The 20,785-nt window shown below is 46.4% G+C and overlaps 1 protein-coding gene across 3 annotated transcripts in view; it reads right to left on the bottom strand.

The window, feature by feature from the left end:
* Positions 1-1,142: 1,142 nt before the first annotated feature.
* RUNX2 (RUNX family transcription factor 2) overlaps positions 1,143-20,785 on the bottom strand; it is a 168,101-nt gene continuing 148,458 nt past the window's right edge. For all 3 annotated transcript variants that reach the window (XM_077926601.1, XM_077926603.1, XM_077926600.1), the window contains one exon: positions 1,143-2,062. In XM_077926601.1, the coding sequence (XP_077782727.1) occupies positions 1,356-2,062 (707 nt within the window). In that variant the 3' untranslated portion in view covers positions 1,143-1,355. The remainder of the gene's footprint in view (positions 2,063-20,785) is intronic.

Below are 20,785 nucleotides of genomic sequence, written 5' to 3'. Positions count from 1 at the left end.
CATTAGAAGGACTCTTGTGTGGTTAAGAGCGGTAGTCTCATAATCTGGGGAACCGGGTTCGCGTCTCCGCTCCTCCACATGCAGCTGCTGGGTGACCTTGGGCCAGTCATACTTCTCTGAAGTCTCTCAGCCCCACTCACCTCACAGAGTGTTTGTTGTGGGGGAGGAAGGGAAAGGAGAATGTTAGCCGCTTTGAGACTCCTGAAGGGGAGTGAAAGGTGGGATATCAAATCCAAACTCCTCCTCCTCCTCCTCTTCTTCTTCTTCTTCTTCTTCTTCTTCTTCTTCTTCTTCTTCTTCCTGTATTTCTGTGTGAGCCCTGAAGAGTGTGGTCAAGAGTTGTAATATGGATATTAATGGCACTACACAAGTTACGGATAAAGAAATAAAAATGAAATCCTTGAAGTGCAAGACCTTCACACCTCCATTCCCTGTGAGAGGGGCCCCTTCACAACCGGCCGTGGGGTCTGGGGAAGCCCTGTTCTCTTCTTCAATGGGGTTGTTTCACGACAGACCGCTACACCTTTGCAGCATCTGTGCTACTGACTCACGAAAACCAAAAATTAATCTGTTTGAGTTGTGCAACTCAAAGTGGGTCTCCTGGACTCAAAGTTTTTAAGCAGTTTGAGGTAAAGTTGGTTCTGAGGTCCCTCCAGGATGAGGGACCTTGAAGCTTAAGCTTCATTTGTTTAATAGTAGAGCCACCCTTGACTGTGATTTATTTATTTATTATGCATTTTCCAATTTCCCTGTTTACACAACAGATTTCACCATCCAACATAATTTCTATACCGATGTCCCAACCTAACCTTCCATGGCATTCTTGGTAGTCCTAGCTAAGCTGCATATCAGTTTATTAATCCACCCTGCTGTTCTCCTTGTTGTCCCACCTTGTAGCACCCTTGACTGTGATTGCAGAGAAAACTTTCTATATGCATGAGTCTCCTTCACTGGATTGGAATTTACATCATTGCCTTTTCTTGTGGACAAGTAACAACCCACCCCCGCAAAAAACAAAAAAAACCACTCCTAGAGGAGTCCAATTAAGCCAGTCAGGCATGTTCAATCTGAACAAACTCTTCATAGTGAATGCTTTGGGTTTTTGCTTTTGTAAAGATGGAAAGAAAGAGAAATACTACAAGTTACAGATATAGACTTTATAGATGTTGATACAGTTTTCACATCTGCATTCCAACAGAAGTAAGAAAAGAAGTTGAGGAAGCAAGGACATCACCATGACCATTACATGTCTAATGGCATCTCTTTCAAACTCTCCCACACATATATTATTTGCTTTCCCAATAAAAGTATGTGGCAGACTCTGTCCAAGGAAAAGGCCTGGAAGTGTTCCTCTCTTACAAACCTGGCGTATTGGTAGACTCCTGCTGGGATGCTAAGGCTGAGGTTAGCCGGCTAAGAGCCCTTGCAATGACAGAAAGGTGGTTGTTCATGGTCTTCAGCTCTGCCAGGATGTCCCCTAGAGTTGCAGGTGCCTGCTCAGAAGGTGGGGGAATGGCCGGGAATGACGGCGGAGGTGAGAAAACGGATTCAGGAGGCTGCTGCTTGATGAACCCTGCCTGGACACTTCCTCCTTCGCTAAGGGCAGGCAGATAGGTGCTTCCACTCCTCTTCACATGCTCTGTCTCTGTGGGTGGCTGCTCTTCCTCCTTCCCCCGCTTTGTGCTGGTCATCACTGAAGCGAGGTATGGAAGCCAGTCAATAAGGTGAGGAGCAGGGCTGGGTGAAATGGCTGCCCCCGCAGGGGAGCAAAGGCTCGGCTGCAGAGCTGAAGCAGAGGCAGCTGGTGGTGCAGTGTAAGAAAGCCCAGGATTCGGGGAGGAGGTGGAAGCAGAGGTTGGGTTCAGCGTGGCAGAAGCTGTTGTTCGCAGTGGCATTTCAGGATTCAGGGCCATGGTGCAGGTGGACAGTGGTGGTGAGAACATGGAGGCCTCGCAGCCATAGGGAGGGGATGGTGAGGGAGGAGCTGTGAGAGTTGCAGGATCTTCAGAAGATGATGGTGAGGCAGTGGCAGAGGGGGTGTCAGGGGTGCAAGGTTCTGAGTCTGTAAGAGAAACAACAATAACCAACAATAACCAAGAATAACAATAATGACCATGCAGTATAAACAGAGGTGGGGAGGGATGCCACTGGCTGGATGGAAATAGAAAATCTGAGGTGTGTGTTCCTAATATCCTAGCCTATCTCTTTCTAGTTCCATTCCCCTTCCCTTAAATGTGCTCCCCTTGCTAAATTCCTTGTTGCTAAAAAGGACTGCAGCAGCTTATCAGACCTAGGAATAGATGTGCAAGTCTATATATGGTCTGTTTCAGTTTTGCATGTTTCCATTCTATCCCATTTCTGCATTACTATAAGAGTTATTAAAATAAATTATGTATTTTATCTCAGTGTCTGCAATTTAAAACACATTTTATTTTAAAATACTAATTTTATGTTGTTGTTTTTACTTTTTAGAGTCAACAACCAAATTCTAAAATGTGTACAAAATTGAAAGGATAATTATGTTCTGATCCATAGTAAGGTGTGACTTAAAAATTGTACCTATCCCGATTGCGGGAGGTAGTGGAGGACAGAGGTGCCTGGCGTGCTCTGGTCCATGGGGTCACGAAGAGTCGGACACGACTAAACGACTAAACAACAACAACATCCCTAGGACAAAATTCAGCAGGTGTGAGGCTCTCCCTCACCTCTGCCCTCATTAAATGCTGATTAGAAAGTTGAACATCACACCTTTATGTAGAGAGCAACGAAAAGTAGAGGGTGCCACTGTGAGGGGACGTGGTGTGACCATAATGAAGAAATCCTGCACTTTTGAATTTGCACTGTGTAAAGCGAATACTGCATAAGGAAAGCACATAGCCCCAAGGAATCCTTACCTCGCATTTTCAAATATAACCCCACTAGTTTCTAGCTATGCAAAACCCTGCTTGCTTAGGATTCAGCTTCACTGACTTCTCCTTGTTTTGTGCCCCATCTATGGTTTGGAACCTGGTGGTTGAAATATAGAAATTTTACTATTTCTCTCCCTTTGCATATTCTTTTTCAAGGTCTGGCATTGCTGTGAACATCGCACAAGGAAGGAGATAAGCTGGACTTGCTTGGGCCAGGCCAGGCCATCAGCTTCCATTTGACCAGTCCAACCATTCTGGGCACAGGGAATATGCAGAAGTGTCCAGTCCAAATTGGCAAAAGGTGGATAAAGGGTAGAAATCAAAAGAAAAAAGAGAGCAAGGGGCAGAATTGAGAAGAAGAGGAAGGATGAGCTACTTAAAAATAATAACTGATTTAACGAAGCTGTAATTTGAAGAATGATAGGAACAGCAACAACAAGCCTCTTATCCTGAAAGGGTTAATTTGTTGTGTGCTGTTCTCAGCTTCTCCTGATAGGTTGAAAAGCTGGTCCTCTGCACTCCAGACCAGCACAGAGGCAGGAATCCCAGTTCCAACAAAGGCATAGTGAACCACACACTATTGGATTTCGTTCATCCATCACTAAAAGCAGCCTTCTGCCTCAATTTTAACTCTTGATCTGTTGGGAGTTAATGTTTTGGTCGGCCTGCTTTCATTGCATCATTAATTTTATCTAGCCTGAAGTCAAATCACCTACAGCTGCAGTCTGTGCATATCCACGAATGAGCTCTGGCAGAAAGAGGCCCTTGCATAAAATGTTGGGAGTACTGTGGACTTGCCATCTTGACAGTAGCAATGCACAAATTCAGAAATAGAGGTTTTTTCATTATTGTTGCTCATTGCTATTACAATGCAATAATTTTGGAACACACACTCAAAAATACGTACATTAATTTGCATATCTTACTGTATGGTTAGGAAGCATCATCAAACAGAGCTTGTAGGGCAGCAGTTGAAGAAGGAGCAAAAAGGGTTTTCTTGTGTGTGTGTGTTTCTTTGTGGCTGATTAGCTGCTCTCCCTGTGCAAAGGTCAGAGGGGGCAGGGCTTCTGTTGAGGTAGGTGATTAGCTGTGGGAGGAGCTTATCAGAGCTTGCAGGGCAGCAGCTGAAGAAGGTGCAAAAAAGGGTTTTCTTGTGTGAGTTTCTTGTGGCTGATTAGCTGCTCTCCCTGTGCAAAGGTCAGAGGGGGCAGGGCTTCTGTTGAGGTAGGTGATTAGCTGTGGGCAGCGGCGTGTGCCTAGCGGCGCGTGCAGTTTGATCCATCTTTTAGATTTAGGGGAGCTAGTCTCAAACGTTTGTTGGGGGAGACCTAGGGGGTTTTTTTTAGGGGGGTTATTTGTCCTGTCTTCACGCTTTTTAAGATGGAGGACCACTGTAGCCACCCCCAACGACACGTTTTCAAGATGGAGGGTGAGGGAACAGCTGCAGTCGCCTGCGGTTCCTGCGCAATGTTTGCCATCTTGCCAAAGGTTGCAGGCAGCTTTACATACAGCAATTGTATGTTGATTGCCCTCTTAAAAGACAAAGTCCATCAACTGGAGGAACGTGTAGCTACGCTCCAAAGAATTAGAGAGCTAGAGCTCTTCTTGGAAGCAACAGAGAACACCGTCTCCACCAAGGAGGAGACAGGGGACACCCCTGAGAAGGAGGCTAGTTCACCAACACAGGTGCCAGATATATGGAGAAACGTGACTCAAAGAAGTAGGAGGCCAAGGGTTCGCTCTGATTGTTTAGAAATACACAATCGCTTTGAAGTCCTCTCCCCTAGCTTGGAAGACGAAGAACGGACTCCATTTGAGGATCTCTCCCTCATTACAGTCGATCAGGTATATGAAGACGAGCAGCAAAGTCAGTCCTCAGGGAATGTGCAGGCGACCTTGGAACGGACAGCTCACGGAAGAACCCCAACCAAACCTAAGAGGAGGCGTGTAGTGGTGATAGGGGATTCCCTACTGAGGGGAACAGAAGCAGTGATCTGTGGGCCTGACAAGATGTCTCGGGAGGTGTGCTGTCTCCCCGGGGCTAAGATCCAAGATGTAACTGAACGACTGCAAGGAATCATAAAACCCACTGACAAATACCCCTTCCTCTTGGTTCATGTGGGAACCAATGACACTGCAAGCAATAGCCTCCAGAAGATCAAAAGAGACTAAGAGGCTCTGGGCAGGAAATTGAAGCAATTAAATGCACAAATTGTCATCTCATCTGTCCTCCCAGTTGAACGACGTGGCCCAGGGAGAGAGGGGAAAATATTGGAAGTGAACAGCTGGCTTCGCAAATGGTGTAAACAGGAACGGTTTGGATTCTTAGATCACGGACTGCAGTTTCTTGAAGATGGACTTCTGGCAAGCGATGGGCTGCACCTCACAACGGTTGGGAGGAATGTTTTTGCAAAAAATCTCAGAAACCTCATCAGGGGGGGCTTTAAACTGACTAATGTGGGGGAGGGAAACAGTGCACCTGAAGGTAGGAGTCTATCATTTGATGAAGATGATCATCTAAATGTCATAGACCGAATGGAGCAAAGAGCATGCAGACCTAGTGGTGGGAGGAGAAAATCCTTAAATAAGAGACACGGGGGAATGATTAATGGACTTCAATGTCTGTACACTAATGCGCAAAGCATGGGAAATAAACAAGATGAGCTTGAGCTCCTGGTACAGCAAACTAAATATGACATAATAGGAATCACTGAAACCTGGTGGGATAAGTCCCACGATTGGAATGTAATAATGGAGGGATACAATCTATTTCAGAGAAACAGACCAGACAAGAAAGGAGGAGGAGTGGCGTTATATGTCAGGGATGTGTATACCTGTGAAGAGATCCAAGATTTAGAACCTCAAAGCCAAAGTGAGAGCATTTGGGTCAAAATTAAGGGAGAGAAGAATAACAGAGACCTCATTGTGGGAGTTTACTATAGATCCCCAAGCCAAACGGAGGACATAGATGATGCCTTCCTGGAACAGATGGCCAAGCATGCAAAAGGAAGGGAGATAGTAGTAATGGGGGACTTCAATTACCCGGATATTTGTTGGATGTCAAACTCAGCCAAGAGCATAAGGTCAAACAGATTCCTCACTGGCCTTGCAGAAAACTTCATTGTCCAGAAAGTGGGAGAAGCAACAAGAGGAACAGCCATTTTAGATCTGGTCCTAACCAATGTTGAGGACCTGGTTAGTGGGGTAGAAGTGGAAGGATCATTAGGCGCGAGTGATCATGCTCTTCTGAAGTTTACTATACAGCGGAAAGGAGCAGCCAAGCATACTAGGACTCAATTTCTTGACTTTAAGAAAGCCGACTTCATAAAACTTAGGGAAGTGCTGGGTGAGATCCCATGGACAGTAATACTAAAAGGAAAGGGAGTTCATGATGGCTGGGAGAAGAGGAGGTTAAGGGGTGATATGATAGCCATGTTCAAATATATAAAAGGATGTCATATAGAGGAGGGAGAAAGGTTGTTTTCTGCTGCTGCAGAGAAGCAGACACGGAGCAATGGATCCAAACTACAAGAAAGAAGAGGTTCTGCAGACATAGTAGATGGTGACTGCTGCAGAGAAGCCATATAGGAAGTTATGTTCTTTTTCTATGCTACTAGCAGCAAAGTCCAGTAGAAACCCATCACGGTGACACTGTTACCCTTTCGGGTGAGAGACATCACCCTGCAGCTAGGGGCTCTTCAGCTTATCCTGCCACTTTCCCCTGGAGAAACCTGTTGTTTACTACTGAATCAGAACAAATGTCAGTAGACCTTTTGGACCTGTGCTTTCTAGGTGGCAGTTGTAGATGAGCCCTGAGTCTTGATGAAGCATTATTCCTAGTGAGCCCTTGTGGAAGGACTGCTATCAGTTGTTAAACTATTTTTTTTTAAAGGTTTCTCCAAAAGCCACTGTGGCTGCTCCACTTGTCCAAGTAAGTCCCCCCACCCACCAAAAAAACTCCTCAACATTTCCCTCCCATCCCTGCCCCCCCCAACTATGGTGGACAAGTGATCCTGATTCAGCCAAAGCTAGCGTACCAGATTGTCAGGGAACCGCCATCTGTTCAGGAGGGAGAGAGCAAAAGCCGAAAAGATTATAGCCTACAGGGATCGTGGGAAGTAGCTCCTCTTCAATGGAGGAGAGTAAACATGGAGAGGAGGTGCAGGAGTCGGAAGTGACGAGGAGGTCCCAGGACTCCTTGCCTGGGAGAAGCGGGGAGGAAAGGGGTCCTCCGCTGCCCACGCCCTCCTTGCGCAGAAAGCATCCGCGCAGAGAGGGGAGGCGCAGACTGGGCGTCAAGAAGCTGCTTTGCTGGAGAAAGTTTAGGAACCGCCCACTCACGGATTCTGCTAGCGAGACGAGTGGGGCTCCAGACAGATAAGGTTTATTTTGGCAGCAAGAACAAGGCTTCACAGCCAAGCAGGGAGATATTTGCCTGCTTGCTCTCGAGCAACCCCTTGGAAACATAACACAGATGAAGCTGGCAAAAGTAATTTCTAATCATAAAGGTCACTTGGGTCTCTGATGACAAAGATGCGTCTAGGAGTACCCCCAGGTTATGCACTTCCTCCCTTAGTGGAACTGCAACCCCATCCAGAACAGGCAATTGGTCTCTCTTCTGGATATGGCAATCCTGTACACACAGAATGTCTATCTTCCCAGGGTTCAAATTTGGTTTATTGGCCCTCATCCAGTCCACCACAGCATTAAGGCACTGGTCCAGGGCTTGCACAGCCTCTCCCAATTCCATCGTTCTGGAAATACTGAGCTACGTGTCATTAGCATACTGATGGCAGCATGCTGCAAAACTTCTAATGACTGCTCCCAGTAGCTCCATACAGATATTAAGTACCACCACTGTGATGAAATGGTTAGAGGGTTGGACTGTGACCTGGGTTCAAGGTTCAGGTCCTTACCCTGCAGAGCCCCATAGCACAGGTGATGGGGGTCGAAGAGAACTCCCCCAGAGTTACTCTCCAGACTTGACCACACAGATAGGAAAGGAGTCCTTGTAGTGCAGTGTTTCTGATACCCAGCCAATTCAGTCCAGAAGGAGACCATGGCCAATAGTATCAAAAGTGGCTGAGAGGCCAAGTAAGAGAAGCAGGGTTGCACATCCCTTGTCTCTCTCCTGATACAAGTCATTCATCAGGGTGACTAAGGCAAATTCAGGCTTGAAACCGGGCCTAAACCCATACTGAATTGAATCTAGACCAGTCGTTCCCAATTGGTGGGTCTGCATAACCCACCCAGGGTGTCCGTGGCACCAGGCACATAAAAAAAACTACCGTAGAGATATCAACATTTTCATAAGTGGGGTCCATGACTTGGCTTTTGAAACATCAGTGTCATCCAGGAACAGTAGCATTTGCTGTGCTGCCACCCTGTCTACTGCCTCACCCCCCCCCCAAAGGGTATTGGCAAATGGCCATTGTTATTGGGTCGGGGGGGGGTTAAAGAGTAGCTTCACCACCTCCTTGTGAAGGGCAGTTGGCACCACCCCATCATGCAGTGATGGGCACAAAACACCCTGGGCCCACCCCAGCTGGGGAAGGCTGGGGGAGACAAACCAACCTATGTAGCCAGGAAGGGAAAGGGATGAGATTCTTCCATATGCAAAAAAATGAATCAAAAACCATCCAGCACACCCAGGAGAGTGTTTTCTTGGTCTGATGGCACAAATTCCCCCCTTCTCACCATTCTGCCAATAGTTATGGCAAACTCCAGTCAGTGCCACCATTTCAGATTCCAGACTGCAAATCTGCAAAGATTTAAGGAACCAGTCGATGGGAGGACTTAGGAATCCACCTGTCACTCAGTACGTTTGGGCTGCAAGTGCTTCTACCCCCTGCATTGATACTGAAAGCAAAATAAAAGCTTGTGAACCCCATGCTGCCCTTTTAGGGGTCAAACTGTCTCCCAAATTGTGCAAGGATTAAGTGTTATCCACAAGAATGCTGCTTGCTGTTGAACATCTATTCTGTCCATATGATTGATTTCCTTCACCACTGTCTAGTCTGGCTGAAGGTGATTCCTTCTAAATGAAGATGCCCAAGTCCACTAAAAACACAATCTTTTTCAGATTACGTTGAGCAAGGTGACCGGCTGTTGTTTTATGGAAAGTGTATTGCAGATCAAGACTACATACCACCTAACAATCCTGTCTGAATTATACCCTTAGGCGTATATGAGGCCACCACAGAGAATTTCTGCATGATCTTAGGAAATATTTCTAGGAGGAGAGAGTAAAAATCAAGTTGCTTAAAACAGGAATCAGAATATGAGCTCAGGTATCCTATGGAGTGAGAAGGAAAAAGACAACTCCATTTTAGTGACCACCATTATTGAAGCAGCAGTCAAACCCCTGATTCAAATCTGAAAGAAAAAGCAATGACTCAACATGGAAATGTTTTCTGCTAATTAATTCTATGAACTACATTTTATAAAGTGATGGATAAGAGAGATCCATAGAGCTGAGGTCAAGCTGGGCAAATTTTATTTTATTTTTATTTAAAATAAGAATGTACAGAACATGTTTTTGAGTCCCACTTAAAATGATTAAAAAAAAAAACACCCCCCCCAAAAAAAAACCCCCAGAAGGGCCTAAAGTGTGTTATGTGGAACATGAGGTGAGACTAGGATTGCTCAAGTCCGTCTAGCTTTGAGTTTGCTTTTAGGTTTGCTGCAAACAAATTACTTGCCTCTGCCACTTGAACTCTTAGTCACATATCAGCCAACTAACTGGCTATTCACATTTCATTACAATGTTGTGCCTAAACAAATAAGACATGAGATCAAATTTTTAAAATGACAAGCCCAGATATGTGCCCAGAGTTTGCACACAACATTCAGGCTGGTTTCTGGTTTGGATGCATCTCTAAAAGAACTTCATATTTATTAAAGAAAGGCAAACACCTTGCGAGGCCTGGCTCTAATAGAAGTTTCTCCATTTTCATTGCTTTACCACATTGCCTGAAGAGTAGCAGGGAAGAGTCATTTTGGCAGTTGGAGAGGGAGGGGGGAGGCCTCAGGGTCACCTCTCTTGAAAAAGGATGGCTGCCTGATTAAATCTGTGAAACGAAACAGCTGTAACAAGGTAGCATTCTGCCTGGGAGCCAGGAGCTGGGCCAGCTGGGCACTCTTTCAAACTCCCAAGGTCAGAAAAGGTTGGGACACCACCAGGAATGTGAGGAGAGACAGTCTGACGATGGGGAAGAACTGAGGTGCAACTTTCTATTTCCATAAATGAGTCAACAGATGGATGAGGTCAGCATTGGGTTTTAGAGAAGGAAACGTTGTCTACTAAGGCAAGAAATAATGGATATTGCCCTGTATCTGATTATATATATATATATATATTGTCAGGGAACTGCCATCGGAAAGACAGGAGGTGCAAAGGCTCACTGAGGTTGAGAGAGACGTAGCAGCTGAAGAGGGAACCAGTAGGGGGAGATCAGGAACTCCAAGGGAAAGTGAGTCGGAGGGATGGCTCAGAGAGGCTTCCAGCGAAAACAGTGGGGAGGTCTCAGGACCTCCTATAGGGACACCCACTCCTCGCCGGAAACTGTCACGCCGAGAGTCCAGGAGACGTGTTTCCGTTAAGGAGCTTTTATGTTGGAAACGATTCCGAAAGCAACCACTTTCGGATTCTGCTAGCGATTGACGCAGCCATGCTGGAGGGGCTCCGTCACAGGCAGAGGTTTGAAAACCTGATCAAACTCTGAGGGACTTGCATTTTACGCACAAGCAGCTCATCATCCCATCACAGCAATCCGAAAGTCCCCGAAAGCCAGCTTGTGCAGGGAGAGGCATCATGAGCGACCCAGCCGGAACCGGAGGAGCAGGAGCAGCTGGAGGAGGTCCAAGCCTGGAAGAAAGGTACAGGGCGTTGGAGATCCAGCTGGCCATGCAAACGGCGAGGCTTGAGGAGAGGAGGGCTCAGGATGCAGAGAAGGGAAAGGAGAAAACCACCCCGCTCGCCAGAAAGGTGCCAGGATTGGTGCAGAAATTCGGGGGGGATCCCAGAAACTATCATGCCTTTAGAACAGAGATGCAATACGCTCTCAACCTGCAGTTTGATGACTTCCCCGACGAGGAATCGCGAGTGGCTTTTGTAATTGGCCATCTCGAATCGGGGGCGAAGGACTGGGTTAGACCCCTGATGGCAGTGAATAATGAGATCCTAAAGGACACGAGGAAGTTTTTTCGTGCCATGGACCTGATGTTTTCCAGCGACATTGAGCAGGGAGTGGTGCGAAGGCAGTTAATGGCTTGCAAACAGGGGAGCCGATCTGTCCGTGAGTACTGGACTGAGTTTACTATGTTGATTCATAAATTGGGGTGGGACCTATCGGCGGAACCCATCCAGATGCTTTTCGAAGAGGGGCTTTCTTCGGCCGTTAAAGATGAACTTTCCCGGGGGCCCAGGGCAGAGTCTATGGATCAGCTGACCAAATCCGCGCTGGCCATAGGAGCGCGCCAGGAAGCGAGGGCTTTGGAAAGGCGGGAAGGGAAAGGAGAACGTTGGAGGGATTTCCGCATTCCAGACATTCCAGAGCCACCTTTCCCGCCGGCAGAGCCGATGGAAGTTGGAACAGCGCGGGCGCGCGCAGTTTCAAATCCCAGTGAAGGGTGGAAGAAGGAGGGAAAGAGCGCCAAGAAATGTTATCTCTGCCAACAGCCAGGGCACTTTGCCAGAGTATGCCCCCAGAGGAAGGAATGGCAAGGGATGGCAGGAGCTGTTGGGGAAAAGGAGGAGGAAAGCAAGGAGCAAGTAAAAGCCAACGCCTGGCTGCCACCGTCGGGGCACAGCAGCCAGGCCAAAGAGCAGTGAAAGTGCCCACGCCAGAACCTCCCAGACCTGCTTTAGTGATAGAGGTGTTGCTAGAGCTGCCAAACGGACACCCACTACAGATCAAGGCGCTTTTGGATTCAGGCAGCTCCTGTAATTTCATGAGTAAGGAGTTTGCAGCTGAGCACCAGATACAGACCATCCCTTTAAGTAACCCCTTGCAGGTGACCACGATTGACGGCAGAGAGCTGTTGGGAGGAGAAGTTAGCCAACAGACTGTTCCGATGATAATGAGGGTGGCAAGGCACACCGAACGGATAGCGTTTAATGTGGCCACCTTGGGAGGAGCTCCCATTATTTTGGGGATGAGCTGGCTGGCGCTCCACGATCCGCTAGTGGGCTGGCATCAGAGGGTGGTCTCCTTTGGGTCAGCGCATTGCCTAGAACACTGCAAAGAGGGGATGGTTCCGGGAGGAGCCAGAGTCACCCTAGCCGGGATGGAAGTAACAGATAAAGGGAAGGTGCCCCCGCAATACGCAGATCTGAGCAACGTATTCAGCGAAAGGGAAGCAGACAAACTGCCGCCGCATAGACCCTTTGACTGTCAAATCAACCTACTCCCTGGGGCCCAACTCCCAGTGGGCAAGCTGTACGCCATGTCAGACAGGGAGATGCAGGAGTTGAGGGAGTTCATTGACAAAAACCTGAAGCGAGGTTTCATCAGAGAGTCCAGAGCGGTGGGGGGCAGCCCAGTGTTTTTTGTGGACAAAAAAAACACAGATAAGCCGAGACTTGTAGTGGACTTTAGGGCCCTGAATGCAGTGTCGGAACCCCTGGCTTTTCCTATGCCCCGAATTGATGACATTTTGACCAGGGTGAGGAAGGGGAAGATTTTTACAAAACTGGACCTGCGGGGGGCGTACAATCTGATACGCATAAGGAAGGGGGATGAATGGAAGACCACCATGTTCACCCCTCTGGGAGCCTTTGAATACCTCGTTATGCCCTTCGGTCTACAAGCGGGCTCGGCGTGCTTTCAAGCTTTTATGAACCACGTCCTGGGACCTTTGCTCTACAAGAATTGTGTGGCCTTTTTAGACGACGTGTTGGTGTATTCGGAGAATGAGGAGCAGCATGTGAGGGACGTTCGAGAAGTGTTGGGCAGACTGCAAGCCAACCAGCTGTGGGTGAAACTGGAGAAGTGCCAGTTTCATACCAAGGAGGTGGAATTCCTGGGGTACCGCTTGTCAGACAAGGGATTGGCCATGGATCCAGGCAAGGTCCAAGCGGTACTGGAATGGAAGACACCGAAGACCAAGAAGGATGTGCAAAGATTCCTGGGGTTTGGGAACTTTTATCGGAAGTTCATCAAGAACTTTGCACACTTGACGGCGCCCATCACCGACTGCCTCAGCAGCAAGAAGAAATTTGTTTGGACGGCGGAGGCGGAGCGAGCTTTTGAAGAACTGAAAGGGGCTTTCGCCTCGGAAGAACAACTTCTGCATGTGGACTTACGAAAGCCCATGAGAGTGGAAACCGATGCGTCCGACCGGGCGATCGGGGCGGTACTTCTTCAACCGGGGAGGAATACGTCGGAGTGGAGACCGTGTGCCTTCTTGCGGAAGCTGAATAAATCCGAGAGGAACTACACGGTGTATGACAGGGAACTACTCGCCATTCACGAAGCGTTCCGGAGGTGGAGACATTTATTAATTGGGGCACAACACAAGGTGCAAGTGTGCACCGACCACAAGAATTTAGAGTATTGGAGAACAGCTCGAGTGCTCAACCAACGACAAGTGAGATGGGCACAGGAATTCTCCAAATTCCACTTTGAAATTTGTTATGTGCCAGGCCCAGAAAACGTCAGGGCGGACGCTCTCTCACGCAAACCAGAGTATTTGGAGGGGGAGGGGGCAATCGAAGAGAGACATGTCATCCCTGAAGACCGCTGGGTGTGTGGGGCGGCGCTGGTGGGGCAACGAGAACTGGTAGAGGAAACGGAAAATGATGAATATGCCCAGGATAAGCTCAGAGGTCTCAGGGGGGAGGGCGAGAAACCCGGAGGTTTTGAGGAAAGAAATGGGGCATTGTATTACAAAGGGGCACTGTATATACCAGAAGGTGAATTGAGGGGGAGAGTACTCAAGCAGTTGCACGATAGCCCCACGGCGAGACATTTTGGGCAACACAAGACCATGTGGTTGGTTACCAGGGAATTTTGGTGGCCCAAGGTGAGGGAAGATGTAAAGGAGTATGTAAGAGGGTGTGACCAATGTCAGCGAGCCAAAGGGGAAAGAAGGGCGCCGGCAGGGTTATTAGAACCATTACCCACACCAGAACGGCCTTGGGAAGCGGTATCAATAGATTTTATGACAGATCTGCCGAAGTCCAAGGGGAAAACAGCCATCATGGTAGTAGTAGACCTGTTAACTAAGATGTGCCACTTTGTAGCATGCTCACATGCAGTCACAGCGGAAGAAACAGCGAAGTTGTTTGTAGAACACATCTTTAGGTTGCACGGAGCCCCCTTGAGGGTGATCTCAGACCGCGGCAAACAATTTACTTCCAGGTTCTGGAGGAAGCTCATGAGCTTGCTGCACGTGGAAGTCAATTTTTCGACTGCCCGGCACCCTGAAACCAACGGGCAGGCGGAAAGAGCAAATGGCATCCTCCAACAATATCTGAGGTGTTATGTCAATGACAGAGAGAACGATTGGGTCGAAAAGTTGGCGCTGGCAGAATTTGCCTACAATAATGCGGAGAATGTGTCCACAGGGATGAGCCCCTTTTTGGCTAATTACGGGTGTCACCCCAGGGCATTTCCAGGGGATGGAGGGGAGAGATGGAGCGTTCCAGCGGCCGAACATTTTGTAGAAGAGATGGAAGCGATCCATCATCAGCTCCAGCTCAACTTAGAAAGGGCCAAGGCACAATATAAGAAGCAGGCAGACAAGAACAGAAGGGAAGGTGAAACCATAAGGGTGGGGGATCAGGTGTGGCTGTCAACCCAAGGGTTGCCGTTCAAAGGGGGTTGTAAGAAATTAAGACCCAAAAGATTGGGACCCTTTGAGGTCATTCAGCAGATCAACCCAGTGGCTTTCAAACTCCGGTTACCCAACCACATGAAATTGCACCCAGTGTTCCACAGGTCGTTACTGTCACCATACAGGGGGGGACGTGAAGGGGAGCACGCCAGGGGACCAGCCTTGGAAGAAAGGGAACGCAGCAATCATGTAGCGGAAATCCTCGATTCTAGGTGGAAGGGAAATCAGGTGGAGTATTTGGTGGCGTGGGAAGGGGAACCGGAGTCAGAAAACACCAGGGTGACTGCAGGGGAGGTCAATGACGAGGTTTTAACAGAAACGTTCCACCAAAGATTCCCGAGGAAACCACAGCCGGTAGCAAGGTTTAGGAGGGAGTATTTCGGCACCACCGACGAGGAAGAGGAACTGGAAGGATTCGCGGAGTCGGAGTTGGAAGAGGGAATGGACTCCGATGACGAGGAGTACCGAGAGACCAGGGACAGCAACAAGTGGAGGGAAGTGTTCGAAACTTCGGACGATGAGGAAGGTTCTTTCAGGGGTTTTACCTCCTCACAGCCCGTAGGGGAGGAGACGGGAGGGGGTGAAGGGGGCCCTGGAGGGGAGGTGGATGTCAGGGAACTGCCATCGGAAAGACAGGAGGTGCAAAGGCTCACGGAGGTTGAGAGAGACGTAGCAGCTGAAGAGGGAACCAGTAGGGGGAGATCAGGAACTCCAAGGGAAAGTGAGTCGGAGGGATGGCTCAGAGACGCTTCCAGCGAAAACAGTGGGGAGGTCTCAGGACCTCCTATAGGGACACCCACTCCTCGCCGGAAACTGTCACGCCGAGAGTCCAGGAGACGTGTTTCCGTTAAGGAGCTTTTATGTTGGAAACGATTCCGAAAGCGACCACTTTCGGATTCTGCTAGCGATTGACGCAGCCATGCTGGAGGGGCTCCGTCACAGGCAGAGGTTTGAAAACCTGATCAAACTCTGAGGGACTTGCATTTTACGCACAAGCAGCTCATCATCCCATCACATATATATATGCAGTCGTACCATGGTTTTTGAGCAGATTGCATTCTGGGAGTCAAAGGAACTATTCAAAAACCAAAGCGCAGCTTCTGATTGGCTGCAGGAGCTTGGAAATTGTGGGGACCCTTTGCCAAGTCCCAGGTGGAATATATAAAAAAAAAAAATAATTGTCCAGTAGCACCTTAGAGACCAACTAAGTTTGTTTTTATATATATATATATTTTGACTGCATCAGACCAACACGGCTACCTACCTGAATCCAGATCCCAGGTGGAAGTTCCACTTCTCCATGGGCGCTGCCTGGCTTTGAGCCCACGGCACTCCCTGCACATGCCCAATGGGTTGGCAAAAAGGCTGTAGCAATTGCCAAAGGATGCTGGAATCTTATTTGCAATCATGCAATGAACTAACAGCCTGAATGGACTTGGGAAAATGATATCATGCTAACTAACATTTGAGGCACACATTAAATTGTTGATATTTACGGTGGGGTTTTCCCCCACAAAACAGTTTCTTTTAAATGATATGAGAAAACTGATAAAATAGATTGATATCTATTCACAAATCTGTCAGGTGCTCTCCTAGATTATTCTATCAAAAAAAATTTCCTAACAAGCCCTTTGTGGAGATTGTTTTTTTTTTTAAGCTATTGACCAATGGAACTATTTTTAGAAGAAATAAAGTCTTCCAAGTTTTAAAAAACAAAGTTTTGCTGGAAATTTACTGATCCATCCTCCTAATTATGATGGCTCCAAAGGAGGCCAGAGGGTATTCTGTTGCTATTAAAATAAACAAAAACCTCAAAGGAAAAACCCACAATAAATTTATTTTTAAAAATATAGCATAAAGCGGCAACACAAGACAACATAATCTAGGATTTTTTGAGATGAAAGTAGGATCCTCACATTGTGGGAGATATTGTGACCTTCCCAATGAGCCCTCTTTTTTGTTACATTTGCCTATTTGTGCTTTAAAAATTCATGCAAGCAAAGTGGTCAAAAAATAGCTGATGTTCCAAGCCTTTATAATGGAAGCAGTGGGAAACATGAAACCCATATCAAGCAAATTTATTTGGTGTTCTCTAGAGTTCATGTGACCTCTCTTCTGATTTTTCTGATGTTCTGATACATTTTCTGGCTGCACTTAAAAATGTAGAGAGTGAAAAAAGCTCCACAGAGCACTAGATGTCCCACAAGTAGCATCCACCAATCTTGTAACATCCCAACTGTTATGTACTGAGCTAGGATCCTAGAACAATAGGCACGTAGGATCCTAGAGCGCAACAACCAGATTGGCCTGCAGGTCCCAGGAGGAAGCTAACCAGCCTATTAGGTCTGGAAGATCCTGGAATGCAACAACTGATTGGCCTGCAGGAGCAGCCCAGTCAGGCCCCAGAAGGGAAGCAGAGTCAGCCAATCACACAGGACCCAATTCAATGTTTACAAGCTGCAATAAAGAGCATGAAATCATCACGCAACTCCGAGTATATTTCACTAACACAAGTGAGCAGCGTTAGAGGCCCTTCTGCGATGACATTCATATTTCCACAGTAAAAAAGGAAGGAGATACAGAGAAGGAGCCAAGATCTTGGACCCTCAGGAAACTTTGCCTAAGAGTAGATTATTAACTAGCTCGTGGAAGTGGAGCTGTTGTCGGATTACGCTGCCACCCTAGGAGAGGAATACAGATTTCATTTACTATAGCCTGCTTACTTTGTGCCGTCCCACAGAAGTGCAGACACCTGCCTCTTGGGCTGATGTTTCCAAACACATTTCCTCAACAGGCCACTCAACAGCCACCATAAACCAATGCCTTTCACCACTGTTGACCTGAGGTACATTCAGACTGTTGACATGGAGTCTGCAAGATCCTTTGATTTTTTAAAATGTTATCCTATGTCCCATTTAAATGAAAAAACTAAATATGGTAGGGTAACTACTTTCAACATGCCTTGCTTGTATTGCTCTTCCATGCTTATCCCAGGCGGGCAAAAACATTTGACCTGGGCTGTTCCAGCCACAATGACAACCACATGCCTTAGAGGTGGCTGCAGTTAGGTGGATACACATCAATCGGACTGATCCATGTTTGCAAAGTGCTTTTATATCCTGAGATGAAAAGGCCATGTGTAAAAGCCACCCCTTATTAAGGCCACTACTGCCCACAGGTTCAGAAAGGGGGATTCCTTTTCTACTGAAAGACCACATAAAGAATTCTCTATTTCTCTTTTTCATCTAATATCAAGGAAGTTGTTGGGATTCTGAACTGGTGCCTGAAGGGCTGGGTGGACGCAAGCAAACTGAAGCTCAATCCAAACAAGTCAGATGTGCTCCAGGCCAGGAGGGAGATGACTTCTTTCATTGGGTAAAAACTCTGAAAAGTGACAGCAGGCTAGTTTCTCACAAAGCAAATGGGGAGGAAAGTTCCTGCCCATTTTGTCTCATATCTCAGGTTATGTTCACAAGAACTGAAAAGTGTTAAGTCAACACTCCTTGCTTGACTGAGGAAGTTTGAGCTCCTGAACAGAAGGGATCTCACACAACAGGCACTGCAAAATGTTCTTTCAGTCCCAACTAATACAGTATTAGGGGAGGATGTAGCAGACCAGCAATCTCAGATTACTACACCTGTAGAAAATAGAATTTGATTCTATCCTGCACAACAAATTAGATATTCCAGAAATTGCTAACACTGAAGTGTCCACTCACCACACATTCCCATTAGAAATATTACCATTAGCTTTTACTTCAAGTGCAAAGCATGTCGTTTCACCTGTAAGAGAAACTCAGCTGCAACTAACTAGCAAACCAACAAAACAATTCTCTACTAAATGTCGAAACCAATAGCTTCAGCTCCGTCAGTCCTGTGGTCCACAGACACACGTCCCCCTGAGGAGTAGATGCAGAAAAGAGTCATACATGGGGATGTCACTCGCATTACTTAGAGCACTGTTGGAAGAGCATTCATTTCTCATGATAGACCATGAAGAACCTGACTAAAACAGAAATGGCTGCGCTGGTTCATCTACTGTATATTTAAGTACTTTGGCATTTATCCTTTATATTTCCAAATAGCTTGTAAGACTTTTTTTGTAGATCATAATGATTTTAAAGAAATTTCAAGTGAATGGAGATCAGGCTGCCTTTGAAAATAAAAAATAAACTGACTTTTTTTAATGCACATGTGACCAGAATACTTAACTGACAATAATAATCATTCACAGGTACCAATGTTATTTCAAAACAGATGATACAGAGAGGCAGACTAAACTTCTGTGCACCTAACAGAGGAAATCAAAACTATGATAATTAAAGGCAAATAGGCCTAGAGCAAAAATGCCACTGTAAGATAAGCGAAAATATATTTCTATCATCTATACTTCATTTGTTTTTCTTGAAGACATTTAATTTATTTTTAAGCTAATAGATTAAACATTCTTCTCACAGTTCCTACAACTTTCTTAAATATGTGAGGAATACCCACCAGGCTAGGACCACCAGCAAATTTTTATGATTTCTTTACACTACAAATATTTGGCAGAACTCAAATTACCCAATAAAATAAACCTGTGGATTCATCTGCAGTTTTAGCTCCCAAGTATTTTTGGGCTTCTTCCCAAAATAACTGATGCCCATCATAGTCCAATATCAAAAGAAAATACATCTCACTTTTCATTTCATGGCCACCATCTGTTATTTAAAAACAAGAGTACACACCATAGCTGTCAAGGTGAATTGAAAGCATCTTATACTGAGTCAAGAATCCAGTTCAGTCAACTTTGACGGGCAGCATCTCTCCATGGTCTGAGCCAGACGTCTCTCCTAACACTGCAGCCTGAGTCTCTTTTAACCAGAGATGACAAGCCCATAACAGGAGCCCATCACATGAGCTATTGCCCCTAGGAAGGAGTGAACCCATGTAGTCACCCAACGGTCTTTGGTTCCCACGATCCCTCAAACTAGCGAGGTACAAAATTTTGCAAAGTTAGTATTTTGCAGCAACAGGTAATAGAACAGGCTGCTTCATGAAATCACTGCTTCTTTTGGGCTGATAACCCAAAAAGTCATTGGACTCACATTTGGAAAATGTTGATTCAGGAGAGTAGCACAATAATGCCAAACAACTTAATTAAAGTTACCGTCTAGCCTCTTGGGCAAGATATATTGAGTGGAATCTGATATTTTTTAAAGCCCTGTGCTCTTGTATTTTAACTGCAATCGGTATGCTGAGTGCAACATTGATTGCCATTAATTCCCTAAAATGTGTCTCTAAACTGTCCAGTCTGGGATGAAACATTGGCATCACAGAATGCATCTGCGGCCTGGTTCAGCTCTCACTGGAACCAAAGAATTTCCCCCCACTGATTTCAATGAGCTGCTTTTGAATTAAAGTCTTTGCACTTCAGCTCCACAGTTGTGCAGGATTTTCCAGCATAGAAAGCCACAAAAAGCTCAACAGTAAAAATGCTTCTCCTCCTCTGATGACTTTATTTCTAAAACTAGCTGAAACCTGTGGGGAAGGGCTCTCTTAATACCACCTTCAACAATCAGAACTGGCTTTTCTTTCTGTCATTGCCCAATCAAATCAGATTAGAAAGCTCACCATGAATAGAACTTGACTGAGATCAAGCCAGAAGTTCCAGGATTCACGAAAGCCTTTCCATCCCAAAACATTGTATTTTTTTTTTAAAAAGTTTTACATACAGGAGGCCTTACAAATCTCATAAACCACTCATAGGCCATGTCCACTTTGCATAGTTGCCAACAGACAGGAATGTGGCATTTGTTTCCAATTTCAGACTTACAACTTCAAGGCTGCCTTGTTTGATTCTGTGTCATATTATACCTAGGAAGGCTGAGGCTGGATCTACATTGATCTTCTAAACGTTAATGAATGTCCTATAAGTTTCAATGGCAGTTTCTCATTGTCGGTGGCTCGCAGCCTTCTGGTATCACATTTTAATACCACATTTTAACGTTATAAATGACAAGTGTAGATCCATCCCGTGATTGTCTTATACCATATTT

The sequence above is a fragment of the Podarcis muralis genome, chromosome 3 (genome assembly GCF_964188315.1).
Source record: "Podarcis muralis chromosome 3, rPodMur119.hap1.1, whole genome shotgun sequence".
NCBI classification, from domain to species: domain Eukaryota; kingdom Metazoa; phylum Chordata; class Lepidosauria; order Squamata; family Lacertidae; genus Podarcis; species Podarcis muralis.
The sequence above is the reverse complement of the archived record's forward strand: the minus strand, read 5'-3'. Positions and strand labels throughout refer to the sequence as shown.